The 17,987-nt window shown below is 39.8% G+C and overlaps 1 protein-coding gene across 8 annotated transcripts in view; it reads left to right on the top strand.

Moving 5' to 3' along the window:
- The window catches only part of KLF12 (Kruppel like factor 12), a 1,146,238-nt gene that overhangs the window by 847,751 nt on the left and 280,500 nt on the right, over positions 1–17,987 (top strand). For all 8 annotated transcript variants that reach the window (XM_042978247.1, XM_042978214.1, XM_015543647.2 and 5 more), the window contains one exon: positions 4,412–4,475. In XM_042978247.1, coding sequence (XP_042834181.1) covers positions 4,443–4,475 — 33 coding nt within the window. In that variant the 5' untranslated portion in view covers positions 4,412–4,442. The remainder of the gene's footprint in view (positions 1–4,411; positions 4,476–17,987) is intronic.

The raw sequence follows: 17,987 nt of genomic DNA, 5'->3' as shown, positions 1-17,987 counted from the left end.
TGTCTTTTCTCAGCAGTAAGATGTCTCATGTTGTACAAGTTCAGAAGATACGGTAGATGTCACCTGTCACCTAGCAACAAGCTCCATGCTTTGTGTCTTCAGCATCTCTTTTCATTTTAAGTCAAAATAGCTATGAAAACGTAGCACTTAGATTTGCATTTATCTCCAGAAATATTTAGATTAACCTTCAAATATTTTTAGTTCCCAAGATAACTCACTGCAGCAGATAAAACAGAAATAACTTTAAATGAAAAAAGGCAACTTATATATCAAAAACCTTGATGCACAGGAAGGCCAGGATGGATCGGTTACGTAATACCTTCAACTTAAATGCACCAAGCCTGCCTGTCGGGTTCCCTAATCGGCTTTAAAAGTTATGTGAATATGTATATAAACCTTATTACTTGACTTTTTTTTTTTTAATCAGCCCTTGAAAACACAAGATCACAGCTAATGAAGCAGTGATTTGTAAAACTGAATCTAGAAGACAGAATTCCAGATGGGATCGCAGTACCATTACCAGAATTCAATTTGCTTGAAACAGAGCAACTAAATTACCTTGGGGCAGAAAGTGAAATACCCTGACAAGTCAGGCGTCCATAAACACCTTGGAAACTTGTTTCTCTGTCTCTATTTAAAGATACGTAAAGGGATTTTCAGAGGAACTAGCAACAAGTGTACTTATGGGTCCTGAAGTATTTAGAATGTATTAAACACTAACCTTTTAAGATTGAGAACCTAATAGATCATTTAAGATGTGATGAAGAGCTAGCGGCCTGTTACTACTGGGTAGTATAATGCCCGTACCCGGAGGTCATTATTCTGAAGTGTAACTCCCTTTTCATTAAGTTGGGTCGCATCCACTTTCATTCTGGCCGTTTCTGTTGTCCAGGGTCCTTCCTTTGAGTTACAAAGGAAGCTTAGAATTCCTTTTAGGAAATTTTAGGGGAGAAAACAAGAGTTAGAAAGTAACAATTTAGAAAATCATTCTCTTTTGCTACAGTTTGTCCAGACTCACCATTTATAGATGAATATTTACTAATACTATAGGCAGCAGCATTTGTTTTTAAAAGTAAATCTAAACTTTTTTTCCAAAATGTAATATTCTGTGTCTTTTCTTCTTTCTCATGTTTTTTTTTTTTTTTTTTTTTTTTTTTGTATTGAAATAAGTTACCAGCTCTTTTCTGCTTCTTTACCCGACAATGGAGAATCATTTTTGAAGCTAGGAAAGTAAGGACCGAAACCATGTGTGATGAATTTTTGATGAGGACAGTGGCCTTTAAAACTTCTGTGCTTTGAGAAGACTTATTGGATATATTTACAAACCTATTTGGCAGAGTTAAAGTGATCTTTTAGTTGGGAAATTGATGAGATATTAACTGTTGTTGGAAATGTGCCATTTCCCCATTTTATATCATGGCTTGATTTTGAAGGGGTTTGGAGAACAACCCAAAGGCGCCTGAGCATGAGTAAAAGAGAGAGTCATCTGTCTATTTTGTGGTCTCAATTTTGGGAAATCCTGTTGTTTTCTTGTTTAATATCTGGGCCATTGACTGAAGAGCGGTATTTCTTACATGGATGACAACACAGATGGCTGTACAGACATTGCTTCAGTTGAGGTAGATGGGGTAGATAGAACAGGCTTTATGGTTAGCATTGCTTCTGCAGAGAAGGGAATGGCGGCTCAGAGCGGTTGAATGAATTGTTTCAGGTCAAATGGCCAGTGGATGACAGAGGTGACTATAGGGGTGTGAGGTGGGAGCTACAGTGCAAGAGATGAGCTTGCGCACTCTTTGAGGAGCTTGGATTAAACAGAAAACTAAGCTTAGCATTATACCGGGATCTCCTCAGATTTCAAACGTAGGTCTACGTGTAAGTTGTAGGGGGTTGCAAAGATAAACCACAAAGAGGCCTGCTGAGATGCGGAAATAAGGAGTTTTGTAAGGACCCTGACATTATCTAGCTAGTTACCTTGGGTGCAAAATTAATCTCTGATCGTCATTGTCAAATGGATCTGAAAATAGTCCATGTACTCAAGTCACAGAACTGCCTTTAGTACAAATTACATCACTGGGCTACTTTGTAAATCCGAAAATGCTGTCAAAATGTGGGATAGTGTGTTATGTGTAGTTCACATAATTTACTGTTTCTTTAAGTCACCAGATTAATGTTAACTAAAAATACAAATTATATAATGAAGGCCCTAGTTACTTGGCTAAGAAAAATCCACATGATTGATAGAGGGGTTTACTTTATTTTTCTTCCATTAGTCATTATTACCCTCACTTGCTCACTTGACAGGCGTTTACCGATTCCCTGGAACGTGCCAGGGAGCATGCTGTATTTCAGGAAATAAAGTTGGGAATGGCGCTATGTTAGCATGTGCTGCTTCTTCTGTTGGGAATATAAATTGGTATAGTCTACTTTAAAAAAGATAGTTTGAAAATTGGGGGGGGGGTAGTTTCTATTTGATCCAGTAATTATACTTGTAGAAGTATATTCTAAGGCAGTAATGTAAAGGTGCAGACTAGAGCAGCCATGCACAGGAGTGTAGGCTGAGGGTGCCTGGCTGAGGGGTGAGCGCTGGTGACAACCTACCCTGGGCTGTCCTTGCCAGGCCCTCCCTGCTGAAGAAAGCCTGTCCGTGTCCCAGAGTCCTTCTCTGTCTTCCCAGAGAGGGCATCCTTTCTAGTTGCTTAAAGGCAACATCCAGTCTTGCGGAGGCCCCAGTGTTTGCAAGATTTACGCAGGAGGATGTTTAAATGTTATCCGTAGTAGTGCGGAATCATAAATTATTAGACAAAAACTAGGGAGTAAGTTATTCCTACAGTGGAGTATTACGAATTTTGGATTGATCATTAGTAAGGTGGGTATCCTGTGAAAATAGCCAGAGTATATATCAAAGTATGGGAAAACAAATTACAAAACTGGAATGTAAGATTGAAGCCAGTTTTTGACATACCTGATACCTTCTGCTAAGTTGGGACTGATCGAGTTAGATCTGTTTTGAAGACTAGAAAGAACAAGACGTGTTTGATAAGAACGTGGTGCTATGGATGACTTTTTAATTCTTTCCAGGGATACCATATTATGATTTCAAAATGTAAGATAGAAGAATTAGACACTCTGAATTTCAAGAGAATTTTTCTAGTTTGACAGTGTAATGTTAAAGTATTGCATTTTTATTGCTTTTTAGTAGCATTTCTAGAAGTAAAAGCTGTAGTATATACGAGAAGATGCATTTTGAGACATGAGACATATATCTTTTTATATAAATATAAATAAAAGCACACACACAGAAGTGGGGAGGAAGAGAGCGGACGGGGGTAGAGAAATTGATTGATTGATTTAAAACTGGAATAAAATTAAAGGCCAGTCCCCTTACAGACCAAGCCCATAGAGTTGTGCCACATTTCATTTAAGGCCCTATGAGTGAGTGAACCCCTTTTCTGTTCAAATGTATGGAATTACATGCAAAGGAAGCTTGGCCCAGGGCTACACTGATTACACACTGGCACGGAATGGGTGCAGGTAAGAACAGGAAGGCGTGGCCCCTCTTGAGTATAATTCCGAATGAAGAAAAAAAAAGTCAACTATGCCTACTAAGCTGGCTTAACGGAATGCCAGTGAAAATTTGCCTCATGAAATGGAAATTCTGAAGCACGTTACATAATGCTGAGTGAAAATAAATAGGACTTTCAAGATACATCCAAGTGGCGCAAACGGTTTATTGTAATCTTAACCTTCTAATCCAGCGATACTGAATTATATTTGGTGAGATCCACATGATCCTGGGGGTATGGGAGCTTTTAAGAAGCAGCATGTATCAGATCAGTTTTTAAAAAGTTACTTGGGTATTAACCAACATGAAGGCACCAGAAAGTATTCATATTAATTATGCTGCATATTTATACCAACTGTAAAGAGGAAAAAAAAAAAAAAGATCATTTCCTCTGGAAAACAGCATTACTTTAGAAATCTCTTGATTGCTAAGAATAAGGGAGCAAAGTACTCCAGTGGGGAGTATTTGTGACTTCTTTCATATATTAAATTTGCTTTACACCAATTCCTGCCATTTTCTCCTCACCTTTCTGTCTCTGTTACCTCCCTTTCTTTTTCTTCCCTTCCTTTCTTATCTTTATCCAGATCTTCATTATCTTGTGCCCAGGATTTGTCATAGTTGGAGGTCCCGCTCCTATCCCCTCGTCTCTCCACTTTGCCCTTTACATGGCTGGTAAAGAGCAAGCAGAAGACAACTAAAGACAAAAATATTCTTCACTTATGTTTTCATGACGTCATTCACTAATCAAGAGTGTAAAGAATTGCAGAATAAGTGTTTCACCCCCAGTGGAAGGATGTCCTCAACATGTGGAACTTACTCTCATGATTTGTTTCTGTGTTCTTCTTGCAGGATCAATGTGACTCTGGAGACAAATGGATGAATGAATACCCATATGAAGAGGAAAACAATAAAGGTTGGTTGGTCACATTTTCTAACTCTGGTGAAAATCTTCTGTTGCACATTACTTTGGGGCAGTTATTCTCATTAGAGCACTTCTGCGTCTGTGTAGGAGACAGAGGTCAATACTCTGATCCATACATCTGTCTGTAAAGTGTAATTTTTAATTTTTAAACCCTTAAATATTAAGACCTTTGTAAGGAGGCAACCCTCTTTTGTGCAAGTGTGGCTGTCATCAGTTTCTAGGACTTAAGCTGGAATTAGAGAGTCAGCTTGTTGATGAATATTAAGAAATGGAGGACCACTGAATACAACTCCTCACTGGGACAGAGAAAAACCAAAGAAGCCAGAGTCTGTGTAACATACATTGGTTCCTATGAGCGTAATCCTGATACCAGCACCATGTGGCATAGTATTGATTGCTGTCAAATGTCCTCTTGCCAGCCCGTCAGCTTTGCTCAGAGGAGGGGGATGATTAGGAAAGTCTTCTCACTTTGGTTCCTTATAGACAGGTGCCACACTAAACTAGAGGGGAAAGAAAAAATCTTGTGAATTTCAACAGTAATCAACTGCTGGCCATCACTTTTTGTGTGGCATTTATTTGAGCTTTTCTCAGACTTCATGCTAGTTATAATATAAAAATCATAGGTGATACAAAGAAAAGTACAGTATGTTCAACGATCTCCATTTCGTAAGGTTTTTATACTGAACAGGTTTGGTACACAGACATGTGTCTCATAACCCTTAGATAGCTGCACAACACCTGCAGTTTCATATTTTCCTTTCTCCACTGCTCCTGCTCTTGTCAAGTCTGTGTACATCATGCCATGTCTTTTTCTGCCAGCCCACCCTCACAGTTGCTTCCAAATGATTTTCCAGGTTATATGTTTCGTTTAATGTTCTCTTCTTCCCTCGTCGTTGCTAAAATTACTCCTTTCTAGTATTTGTATCTGGAAGATTTGCAGACACCTAGAGGGAGTATTGATTCACGGATGATACAAGGGAGACTTCTGGTTTTATGGTGATGTTCTTTTTCTTGACTCTAGTATTGCCTACATGGGAGAATTTACTTTGTGAGAATTAATCGTACTGTGTATTTATTTCTGTGTGGATCAGTGAGGTTCTGTTAAAGGGGCTCTGGGTGGTGGGGTGTGGAGGTCCAATCTGTAGTGCTTGTCAATTCCCATTGTGGCTGGTTTCAGTGATTTTAATAACCAGCCTGCAAGGATCCTTAAAATTTAACAGTTGGTACTCTTTTTTTAAAAAATGTTTTCTTAACATTTATTTATTTTTGAGAGACAGAGAGAGATAGAGCACAAGCAGGGGAGGAGCAGAGAGAGAGGGAGACACAGAATCCGAAGCAGGCTCCAGGCTCTGAGCTGTCAGCACAGAGCCCGACACGGGGCTCAAACTCACAGACCGTGAGATCATGCCCTGAGCTGAAGTCAGCTGCCTGACCAACTGAGCCACCCAGGCGCCCCTAACAATTGGTACTCTTGAGCTGGGCATCAACTAACACCAGCACCCCACTGATAATTCCATTCGTAAAGTTAATATTATGTGCTCCTTAAGACCAGTGGGGCAGAGGTAGTAACTTTAAATTGTCCTGTCTCATCCCTATGTAAACATGGAAACCTTCTTCACTCATTATCATGCCAGATGTATTTATCCCTTTTATATGATGTTGATATCCTATCACTTTATGTTTTCATTTGATGGTTATTAAATTATTATGTTTGAATGGATCAGTATTAACTTTGTGAGTTTATACATTTTGACAGTGTCATTGTTCTGTAACTAATTTTATGACAACTAAAGATGATGGCAAAGAGAATCATTGTGTTGCTACTTACCCTGAGGATAAACTCTGAAAATATCATCTTGATTGACTATAACTTATGTGATTCATTCTAAATGATTGTGCCTCTTAGCTTATAAAAGTCTTATTCAAAAGTATGTATAGGGGAGGGAGCAATGAGTATTTCACTTAATGTGTTTGTCACAAAGAATTCTTTTTTTTTTTTTTTAAGTTTATTTATTTATTTTGAGAGAGACAGAATGCAAGCGAGGGAGGGGCAGGGAAAGAGGGAGAATCTCAAGCAGCCTCTGAGCTGTCAGTGCAGAGCCTGTGCGGGGCTCAAACTCACAAAACTGTGAGATCATGACCTGAGCTGAAATCAAAAGCCAGACAGACACTTGCCTACTAAGCCACCCAGGTGCCCCAAGGATTATTTTTTTCTTATTACTGTTTTTCATATTTTTGATCTGTATTTTCAGTTATAGATGCCTTAGAACGGAGAATACATTGGTGCTTCTTTTTAAGCCTGCTTAAATCGGATGCTGTTAGTTTTAACAAAGCCTGGGATTTGGGAGATTCTGGGAGAAAATTCTGGGAGAAAATTGCAGAGTTTGAAAATTTTTATATACTTTAGGTGTATTGACAAGGTCACTATTAAGAGGAAGTTTTAAAATGTCCGCTGTGGAAGAAACATCGCCACTGTCTAATAATTGAAAAGAGATTTGAATGTGGCTCTTAAAACTATATAGTACATTTCTGGTTTGCCAGTGGTGATAAAATCTTGCCAAGAGCCACAGAATATCATGTTGTGCCTTTCTGCCTAGGTTCTAATATTTAAATGGCCTAAATAGCATTTGCAGAATTCCTTTTGCGGCCACACCGAGAGTTTTATTTCCAGGAACAGATGAAGATCTTCTCTGTCCTTAGAAAATAGATATATTTGCATGAAGTTTTTTCCTTTACTCAGTTTTTAAGTTCCTTTATTCAGTTTCATTGCACTTGGTTTTGTCCCCTTACCGTCTGTCATTATTAAACTTCAAATAAATTCAGAAAAGATCTCATCCTCCATTATTTCCTGCTCACCAGTATTGGCATAAAATATGGTATATGTGCTCTTGAATGTATTTCAGCAGTTGCTGTCCTTGTGAATGAGGTGGCTTGTTTGTGGACCCATCTCCACAAACCTGGCACTGCTCCATTTGTTTTCCAGCCGCTTCAATATGTTTACCAAGTGCTTCTCAGCTGCTGGCGTAGAGCAGGTGTCCAAAACACTCATGCATATACGTTAGCCCAGCTCATCAGAGTTCACAGTAAAACTTTTGCTCTGTGCCTACCTCTGATGAACAGCTGCTTAAACCATCCAGCATTTGTAGTGGATGACTTTTACTTCTTATATTTGGAAACTGTGAGGACAATAGCAAGCTTTTCTGAGAAAGCTTTAATTTCCTACAAAAAAAAAAAAAGTTTATAACGTAGTGATGGGCGTACGTAGCGTGGTTGTTTTAAATTTCTTTTCTGTGACGTTCCGAGGCTCTTTCCTCACACAGGATAGAAGAGATAGCAACAACCTAGTCTTTATTCCCTGTTGAACTAAGTAGGCATAGTTGCTCAGAAAGCTCCAGGTAATGTAAATGCAAACACGTGGTCAGCGCTGGGCTCCTCTACGTGTATGTAGAGTGGCTGCCTGGGCAATAAACGTGGAATAAAATAAACAAACAAAACAAAGAAAAACAAGTCTTGGCTCTGCAGTGATCTGTGTGTATGATCATGGACCAGTGACGTCTTTCTGAATTTTAATTTTCTCAACTGCATACTGGAACTAAGAACACGTGTCCTATGTCAAGAGTTGTTATGGGGGGTACCTAAGTATGACATATTCGTGAAAATGATTTAAAGGATAGAGTTGTAAATGTGAGTGTGATACTGATACTATAATTTCTGTAGCAGAAGACAGAGGTTCACAGCTTTGTTGTATGACATCGCACCACAAAGGCAAACATTTTCAGAACTGAAGTGCCCTCAAAGCTCACTAACTCTTAACGTGTGACTGGTGTGTGATCACCTTCTAGAAGAGTTGGTTGGTTACTTCAACCTCACATTGAGCACACTTTGGAATTTCCTACTGTATGAAGCAGTTAATCTATTTCCAGACATATATAATTATATTACAAGTTCTTCCTCTTATTGAGCCAAATCAGTAGATTTGATAATGATCAAAACTATTAGGTATATCACTTATTTATTAAAATATCATCCTGAATTGGGTCACTGTTTCATCAAATCCTTTCACCTTTGCATGTTTAATTTCTCTTATCTGGGAAATGAGAACAAAATGATATACAAGGATGGGAGAAATATCATGCGATTATTGAAGTAGAATAATGGCTTTATGATTTGAAAAGACCATGCATTGCTCATTTTTAAAACATTAAAGCAGGCAGAGCCCCATCATCTCCTTGCCTCATACCTTTTAACATATGGCGAACATTATTTACTTCTCTGTGTGCATATATACAAGTAAAAGTAAATACAAGAGTTGGTTTTACAAAAAATATGGTATTTATTCTTGGTCTTTCTAATGAGTTATTTTTTCAGTCTGCTTCTGATATAGTAGAAGAAATAGAAACTGAATTTATTTTATTTATTGTGTGTGTATATATATATATATATATATATATATATATATATACATATATATAATTTATTGTCAAATTGGTTTCCATACAATACCCAGTGCTCATCCCAATAAATGCCCTGGATGGCCATCACCCACTTTCCCCTCTCCCCTCACCCCCCATCAACCCTCAGTTTGTTCTCAGTATTCAAGAGTCTCTTATGGTTTGCCTCCTTCCCTCTCTTTTTTTTTTCCCCTTCCACTCCCCCCCGGTCCTCTATTAAGTTTCTCAAGATTCACATAAGTGTAAAAACATGATATTTGTCTTTCTCTGCCTGATTTATTTCACTTAGCATAACACTCTACAGTTCCATCTACGTTGCTACAAATGGCCAGATTTCATTGCCAAGTAGTATTCCATTGTATATATAAACCACATCTTCTTTATCCATTTGTCAGTTGATGGACATTTAGGCTCTTTCCACAATTTGGCTATTGTTGAAAGTGGCCACTGTGTTTTGGCTATTGTTGAAATTTGGCTATTGTTGAAATTTGGTTACTATAAACATTGGGGTACAAGTGCCCCTATGCATCAGCACTCCTGTATCCCTTGGGTAAATTCCTAGCAGTGCTATTGCTAGGTCATAGCATAGAACTATTTTTAATTTTTTTGAGGAACTTCCACACTATTTTCCAGAGTGACTGCACCATAGAAACTGAACCTAAACTGAAGGAACTTATTAATTTCAAAATAGTGTCCTTTCACCAATGTGATGCTATTACTTGACGAACTTTTTAAAAAAAAAATTTTATTGAGAGAGCGCACACATGCTTGCACAAGCAGGGGGAGGATTAGGGGCAGAGGGAGAGAGAATCTTAAGTAGGCTCCGTGCTCATACAGGACTTGATTCCATGCCCTGGGATCATGACCTGAGCCGAAATCAAGAGTCAGAAGCTTAATCAGCTGAGCCACCCAGGCACCTCTAGACTCTTAAATATAGAGAACAAACTGGTGTTTGCTGGAGGAAAGGTGGTTGAGGGGGGGATGAGTGAAATAGATGACGGGGATTAAGAGGTACAAACTTCCAGTTATAAGTTAAGTCATGGAGATGAAAAGTACAGTGCAGAGAATATAGACAATAATATTGTAATAACATTATATAGAGACAGGTGTTAACTATGCTTATCACGGTGAGCACTGAGTAATGAATAGAATGGAATTGTCTGATCAATATGTTGTACACCTGAAACTAATATGTATGTCAGCTATGCTTCAATTAACAAAAAAGTTAAGGGGATAAAACCCCTTTCAGTTCTGGGTTTTTGTTTTTTTGTTTTTTTAAATGACTGAATTTAACTTTAAATAGCATCGTTTGACTTTTTGCTAGGAAAAAAATGGGAGAATTGATGACATTACTTTCTACACCCTTTTTCTCTCCTCTTGTTTGACTACCCTTTTAAGATTAAGGTTATTACCATTTATTTCTTTATTATTAGGGATTATGAACCATAATTATCAAAGCTATTTAGTCTTAATTCTTATTTTTCTCAGAAATATGGAAACATTTCTATCTGGCATTTGGTGTCACCGTGAAGACTGGAGCAAACTGACATCTTACTTGTTCTTGTTTTGGTTTTGTTCAGACGTCTATGGACTATTTTTAGTTTGCTAGAAAGTTCAGTATCTTCATCGATTTTGTCTTAGCTTTTATGATTCTGTGTCGGTTTTTCCTGGATCCTAACATTAAACTCTGAGAAACAGTCTCTTTTTATATCTTCAGATTTTTAAATTATATTTAAAATATATTTTCCTTTTGTTTTGTTCTCCTCTTTGGTAATCCTGAAAATACATAAAATGTTTCTCCTTGGTTTTTCATATCTGTAGTTTTCATCTTTAACTTTATATTAAAATATATATATATGTGTGTGTGTATTTATATATATATATAGATAGATAGATATTATAGCTTATTTATTTATTTTGAGAGAGAGAGAGAGAGAGGCAGGGAGGGGCAGAAAGAGAGAGGGAGAGAGAGAACCCCAAGCAGACTCTGCACAGTCAGTGCAGAGCCTGATGTGGGGTGCGATCCCCGAGACCATGACCTTGACCTGAGCCAAAATCAAGAGTGAGATGTTCAATTGACTGAGCCTCCTAGGCACCTCTTCATCTTTAACTTTTTGATTTCACTTACTGTGTTTTCCCAGGATCCTTTCTTCTTATAATGCATTCAAATTCTTCATTAATGTTTAGTTCCCGAGGTGGCTTTTTAAACAGCATCTCTATAGTATCATCTCTTAGCATTTTATAGCTATCAGCTGATTTTCATCTGTTTTAGTTGTATTTTAGCATTCTAACCCTTGTACTTCTTCTTGAACATTTTTTTTTTTTATTATTATTTCATGGAGTGTTATTTGTCCAAATTCTTCATCTGTTTCCTTGGGTAATTCCTCCTGTTGATGTTTGTCCTTCACTGGCTTTTTACTTATATTTCTCTTTTGCTTTTGACATTTGCTGCTTTTATGCACAGTTCCCTTGTGGCCTGTGGTCATTACCCATCTTTGAATGGGGCCAGTATTTGCTACTGTTGCAGGTAGTGTCATGGGCAAGGTCACCAATAGTTTGGGTATGAGCCAGAGGAGTCCAGATCTTTGACTTGACTTTGTTATTTCATATACTCTTTAAATAAAGCTGTCATTTCCAGAGTCGTCCCTGTTTCCATCATACAGTAAAGGACTCTTGAGATAAAGGCTCCTGACTGCCTTTCCATTTCAAGTGGACTCACTTCATGACCGAGCTGGACTTGGTGGAAAAAAAATAATGCTGTGTCTGTATATTTGCTCTTTTAGTACGACTGTCTCTACTTTCACTGGATAGGCCGTTCATAACTGTGATTTTTACCTTTAGGAAATACTCTGTTTTGCTCGAGGTCTGAGGCGGTGTCTGTCAGTTCCCAGGAGCCTCCCAGATTTCACAGTCTTTGATAGCTGTGCTTTATTTGTCAGTCTCGGTTTCTGACTGTTTTTGCTCTCACAGAAGGTGGAGTTTCTTTTTTCATTTTTTCTAAATTTGCTTTAAAATTTTTCAGTGAGTGTTAAAGGAAGGGTATAAAAAATCCTTAACATTGCCGTTTCTAGTAAGAAATCGTTTATTTTTTATTTTTTTAATGTTTATTTATTTTTGAGAGAGAGAGAGACACACGCAGTGAGTGGGAGAGGGGCAGAGAGAGAGGGAGACACAGAATCCGAAGCAGGCTCCAGGCTCCAAGCTGTCAGCACAGAGCCCAATGCGGGGTTTGAACCCGGGAGCCATGAGATCATGACCTGAGCTGAAGCTGGCCGCTTAAATGACTGAGCCACCCAGGCGCCCCATCAGTAAGTAATAGTTAGATGCCGTAGAGTTTAAGAGCTTGGCTGTGTCCTCAAGCCTCCTGGTTTTTCACTGTGGCTGTGTCAGGGATTCACCTGGCTTCTATTCTTGATTGTCCTGTCTGTGATGTGGAAATGATGATGGTCATGCCTTCTCTGCAAACTGGTTGTGAAGGCTAAAGGAGAAAATTCTTGTGAGGGTTAAATGAGAAGGTTAAATGTGTTTGCATATTGCTTGGCAATTACTAAGTGCCCATTAAAATGGCTATTTTTATTATTTTAAGCCATGTTAATTGTATTTCGGAAAATTTGCTACTCAGGCCAGTATTTGTATATATTTTTTCCTTTGACTGAAGATCTGTTGGGATGTAGCAGCACACCTGGGGGGTACTGGGTGTCCTACTTAATATTGTCAGCTTCTGGTTTTGGGGTTTGACTGAGGACTTCCAAATTATTCCTCTCTGTTGATAAGGAATAGATACATTGGGCTTTTTCTTGGAGGAAATAAAATTCCTGAAGACATTGGATATGCTGTGGTGGTTGGTTCATGCATAGAATGCCAACACCTCCTCTCCTATTAATCAGGGTTCTCCAGAGAAACAGAACCAACAGGAGGTGTATATATCCTGGATGATAGATATGATTTATTATAAGGAATTGATTCATGTGATTATGGAGACGGAGAAGTCCCATGATCTGCCATCCATAAGCTGGAGACCCTGGAAACCCAGTGTACAATTCCAGTCTGAGTCCAAGGACCTGAGAAGCAGGGGAGCCAACGGTATAAAAATCCAGGTCCAAAGACTGAAGGCTGATGTCCTTGCTTAAGTGTGCAAGGACTGGCTCGTCTCTTCCTTCACTTTTTGATCTCTCTGGGTCCTCAACCGATTGGGTGATACCCACCCACATTGGGGAGGGCAGGCTACTTACTAAGTTCACCGATTCAAACGCTGATCTCCTCCAGAAACACCCTTACAGACACACTAGAAATCATGTTTAACGTGGGCACCCTGTGGCCCAGTCAGGTTGAACAAAATTAATCATCACACCTATCCTGCAGTGTGATTAATCCAGCAGACCTATATTTAGCATTTATTATTTGCTAGACACGGGGCTGCACATTCAAATTAAATTTAGACTCTGACCTCAAGTCTTCGTCATCTCAGGGACAGGCAGAATAAGTTACTACAATTTGATGTGATTAATACTATAATATATCTCATGAAACAGAGTTGATGTGGGCCATGGATGGGTTTGCATATGAAGCGACGTTTGGCCTTGAATAACGGTGTCATGTTGACTGGAGGAAATAGGCGCAACCAAGAAAAAGTTACAATCTTATATTTAAAAAAAAATTCACAGTAAATACGAAGTATATTTTCTTTTCTTTGGCTGAGCATAGAAGTGCCCTGTACAGTTTCCTCTTGCAGTTCATGGTAAATGTGATATTCAGTGATGTCATTAAATATTTCGGCTAGAATCTGTTGAAGCTCATTTTTGTGTCCAAATAATTTTCTCTTTCCTTCTCCTCTGTCTCTCTCTTGCCTCATCTGCTTTCATGCTTTCACTTGCTCACAAATTTTCATTCTCTGGACTCTCGATTATAGTCATTCTTCTGCTCAGCTTTATGTCATCCTATTTAGAGTACATTATCAAAGTCATTATATGATATATTTTACCAGAAAATTTCAAGAGTGATCATAAAAATGATATGAGCATCTCTTAAACATGACCATTTTAGTTAAGCAGTGTTGATTTAATGAGAACGTTATAGTATTAAAGCAACATAGCAATTGATTATTAAAAGCATTTATGGAAGTGTAATATCTATGTGGTTAATTTTATATTATCAACATATGTACATTAAAAAAAAAAAAGTAACCTCTTTTCCCTCCCCTAAGCTGATGTTAGCTAAGAATTAATTTCTCACTCTTCTCTAAAGGGACTTTTGTTTAATAAAATCATGAATAATTATTGACTCTACAATGAGTGCAGTTCTTTGTCTTATACATAATTTAGTCCGTCAGGATACCTTACAGCCTAATGGAAGTAGAACTCACAGAGATTCCAATTTGGAAGTCCATTGATTGTTAACATTCAACATGCTTTGTTTTCCTGAATTAGTTCTGGTACCAAATTCGGTATCAGTCACGGTTTGATCAGGGAAGCATGGGAATGGTACAGAATATGGGATTTAGCATCTGGATTTGACCTCATCCAGTTGTAGCAACTAGTTAAGCATGATATATATGGTTGCTGTTGCTTCTGTATATTTGGTGATAGACCTGGAGTCTGCAGGGCAGGAAGGAAGGATGAGCAGGAGAGTGAGGGCACACTGGAGGATGAGCAGACCCCACGTAGATTCTTCACTGTGGACAAGCTTCCAACCTTGGGGATGCTGCAGACTGGAGGAGAAGCTGGCACCCCGCCCCGAGTTACACACATCATGGCCTGGTAATCAGATGAGCTGATGGAGAGATCTTGCGGGAGCTGCGCAATATGGGCAGACTTGCCCTGGACCCGCAAGGTGCGGCAGCACACCAGCGACCGTGTGTGTGAGTTGTGCCTGCATCTGGAGCTCGGTATTGACCTTCTGTGTGTGAACTGGATGTGACTGCCGCTGCACTTCTCCCTTCTGTGTCTCAGCAGGTCGTCCTGATAACCCAGGGGCTGGGGCATCGTGGGGGGAAGGCAGTGCTGGGAAGTGCCCTTCGAGCTCAGCTAAGTTGTGGCCATTCAGATCCCCTGTCTCCCATTGCTTCTCTCCCTTCTCACGTGCTGGTCTCCTTCCTCACCTGCCCTCCACCTGGAGATCATAGATCATACACCTTTTGAGTTCTGCACTCGTTGTGATCCTGCTGGTTCCGTCTGAGGACCTGAAGCCCTGTTCCCCTGAAGCCCTGTCCCTGGGATGCAGCCTTGTCATGGAGATGAAGGCCCACACAGAGAAGGCTTCTTCTGCTCTGGAAAACCACCTGCCCGGGCTCACTGTTCTCCAGATTCGCTCATCTGGTGAAAGAGTGCAGGATCAATTGTGGCCTTGTGTGGTCCTTGACACAGTTGTTAGTGTCACTAGGGGCTGAGACTCTGCTAGATTTTGACCGTCCGTCTATAATGCGATAGACTGATTGGGCTCAGGCCAGGGCCCTGAGGCTGCAGGGAGCTGCAGTGGAGAGCGCAGGAAAGATAAAACATAGCACAAGAAAAAAGGGGGGGGGGCTGATTTATTTGTCTGCCTGGTAGAAACATGTGAGTTGTCTTGACATCGAGGGCTTACCCAGGTACCGAAGGTTGGAGCAAGATTGCGAGTGTGAGTGATATGAAAAGTTGGTATTCAGTGTATGAATGAAAAATACCAGGTACAGCGGTAGGTTAGAGGCTAGGTGGGGGGGCAGTAGCTGGCGGTCACCATGCCTGGGGACGGTTAATAAGGAGGCGGGCGTTAATTCAGACCAGGAGGCACTAATAATACAGGAGGGAGATACAGTGTGGGTTGTTGGAGGGCAAAGGGCTGCAGCCTGCCGTTTCCGAAGTACAGGCAAGCTGGTGGTGCCCCAGGCAGCTTCTCCGCCACAGAGCTGTCCTGGCAAGTGGTTTCCATCCCACCTGTCACCTCTCATATCCTGGTGAGATTTCCTGGAGGTCTGTGTTGAGCCCCAGCACAGGACTAGCAAATCCTGTACAATAAAGGAACAGTTGATGAAGTGAGTGAAAGTAGAGAACCAGCCTCTGATTGGATTCAGAGAGAAAAAGAAAAGCTTTTGAAAACGACCTGCCTTAAATTCCTAGAACTTCATCTATAACCCCAGAAAGGCTCTGACTCTATTTTGCGACTTTGAGCAAATTCAGAAGTAGAATTCTAAACAGAGAATAAGAACGATTAGATTGCTGAAAAAAGTTCAGTTACTTCTGGGGATAGACCAGTTTATATATTTACACATGTATGCCGTGTGTGTGTGTGTGTGTGTGTGTGTGTGTGTGTGTGTGAGAGAGAGAGAGAGAGAGAGAGAGAGACAGAGAGAGAGAGAGGGAGAGAGGGAGAGAGGGAAGGAGGGAGAGATTGATTCTAGTTTATGGGTAGACGCTTGCTAGATTTTTCTGAGTTTTAACTTAAAATTTTTAATTTAATCATTCGATTACTTTTACACTGAATTGCAAATGTAATTCCTATTTCTTAAACATCAGGATCCTATGAATGAAGATATTTTACCTGGTTATTTCCATTGTAGCCTCTGTTTTTTCCAGTGGCGACCACTTCTGGGGATTAATGTTGCCAAACTATAGATAGGAAGGACAGAAAATGTTACCTGTAGAATGAATCATATTTGTGCTTGGAAATTCCTTTCTTCCCCATCATACCCTCATCCTAAGATGGAGAAAGTGGTAGAAAGAGGTGGGAGTGTGGCTGCTGGCCAGATTTGTTATTGGTGACTGTGACAACGTTTATCTGTCTCTGAAATGCTGAGGGACTTACGGACGGTTGTGCAGCAGTTAGTAGGAAGGCTGCATCAGTCTAAACTCTGTATTGTAGCATTTATTTGTACATCATTTCTAAAAGTGCCGCTTAAAGTGAACGGCCCCAGTAGGGAGATGATTGTAGAGATGGTCCTTGTGAAGCTGTCTGCTTGGGAAGAAAAGAGACTGATTGCAGGTACAGGAAGGGAAGCAACACTTTTTTTTTTTTTTTTTTCTTTTAGGCAATTAAATGATAGATTTACATTTCTGAGTTCTGGTTCCACACCAGGACTTGAATGCATCTTAAATGCTCACTTGTCTAACTGGATAATTACCACAGCCCCACCTTACCTCTCCTCTCTCCGCACAGAGTTTGAAGAAAACTGGGATATCAGTCAGATATTTGCGGGTGGAGCTGGCATGCACTTTGGCAGTTGTGCAGCCCACTGCTGGCCAGTTGGGCGCACATAATCCAGGGGAGGCAAAGAGGCAGAAAAGGCTATGAGATTTCTTTTGCGGCTAAGAGGGAGACAAACTCCTTTTCCCCAGTTCTAATCAATTATACAAAAGCTGTTTGTTTTTTGTTCTGCCGGAAACCATGCATGTGGTTGTAACGCAGGAATTTAATTATAGTGGAAAAGTCTCTAATGCTTTATGAGTGAGAAATTGAATCTCAACCGTACTTTGCCTTTAACTGTCAAATCGAGGTACAGCTAGAGCCCCAGCAGTTGCTCTTTCCACATTGAAATAATGTTGGCCGGGTGAGAGCAAGACCAGGTGGGAGGTGGGACCAGTGGGCTAGCTCATTGTCATTCTTCTTCTGTCATCTCAGTCTTGTTAAGTAGTCCAGGGTGGCATGGCTGTACTTCAAGGAGATGATAATATTGTGGGCATCAACAGCAGCTTCCTTTTAGCTTTTCTTCTTAAGTAATGCTGAAAATCTCAAACATATATCTTGGAAATGTAGAAATTTGGAGTTGGACAGTACTATAAGAATTATCTCATTCAACTGGATAACGCATAGGAGGAAAAAGATCAGTAAAAATGAAGTTACTTGCTCAAGGTTACCTAGCCCATTATGGACTGGGAGGTTTGGGAGAAAGAAAGGCAGAAAGGGAACATGGTTATTTGCAATTCACAGGTTCAAAAATCCAGTTGAAGCAGGTACTTTTGCCCGTTTCTGAATTTAAAGCCAAAGGTACCAGGTACATATCTTTTTAGTGAACGTCTAAATAAACGGATGGGTGGAGTATGCATGAGAACCGAAGAAAGAATGTGAGAGGGAACATGAGAAT

The sequence above is a fragment of the Panthera tigris genome, chromosome A1, assembly GCF_018350195.1.
Source record: "Panthera tigris isolate Pti1 chromosome A1, P.tigris_Pti1_mat1.1, whole genome shotgun sequence".
NCBI lineage: Eukaryota > Metazoa > Chordata > Mammalia > Carnivora > Felidae > Panthera > Panthera tigris.
This window is presented reverse-complemented; position numbering and strand designations above follow the sequence as displayed.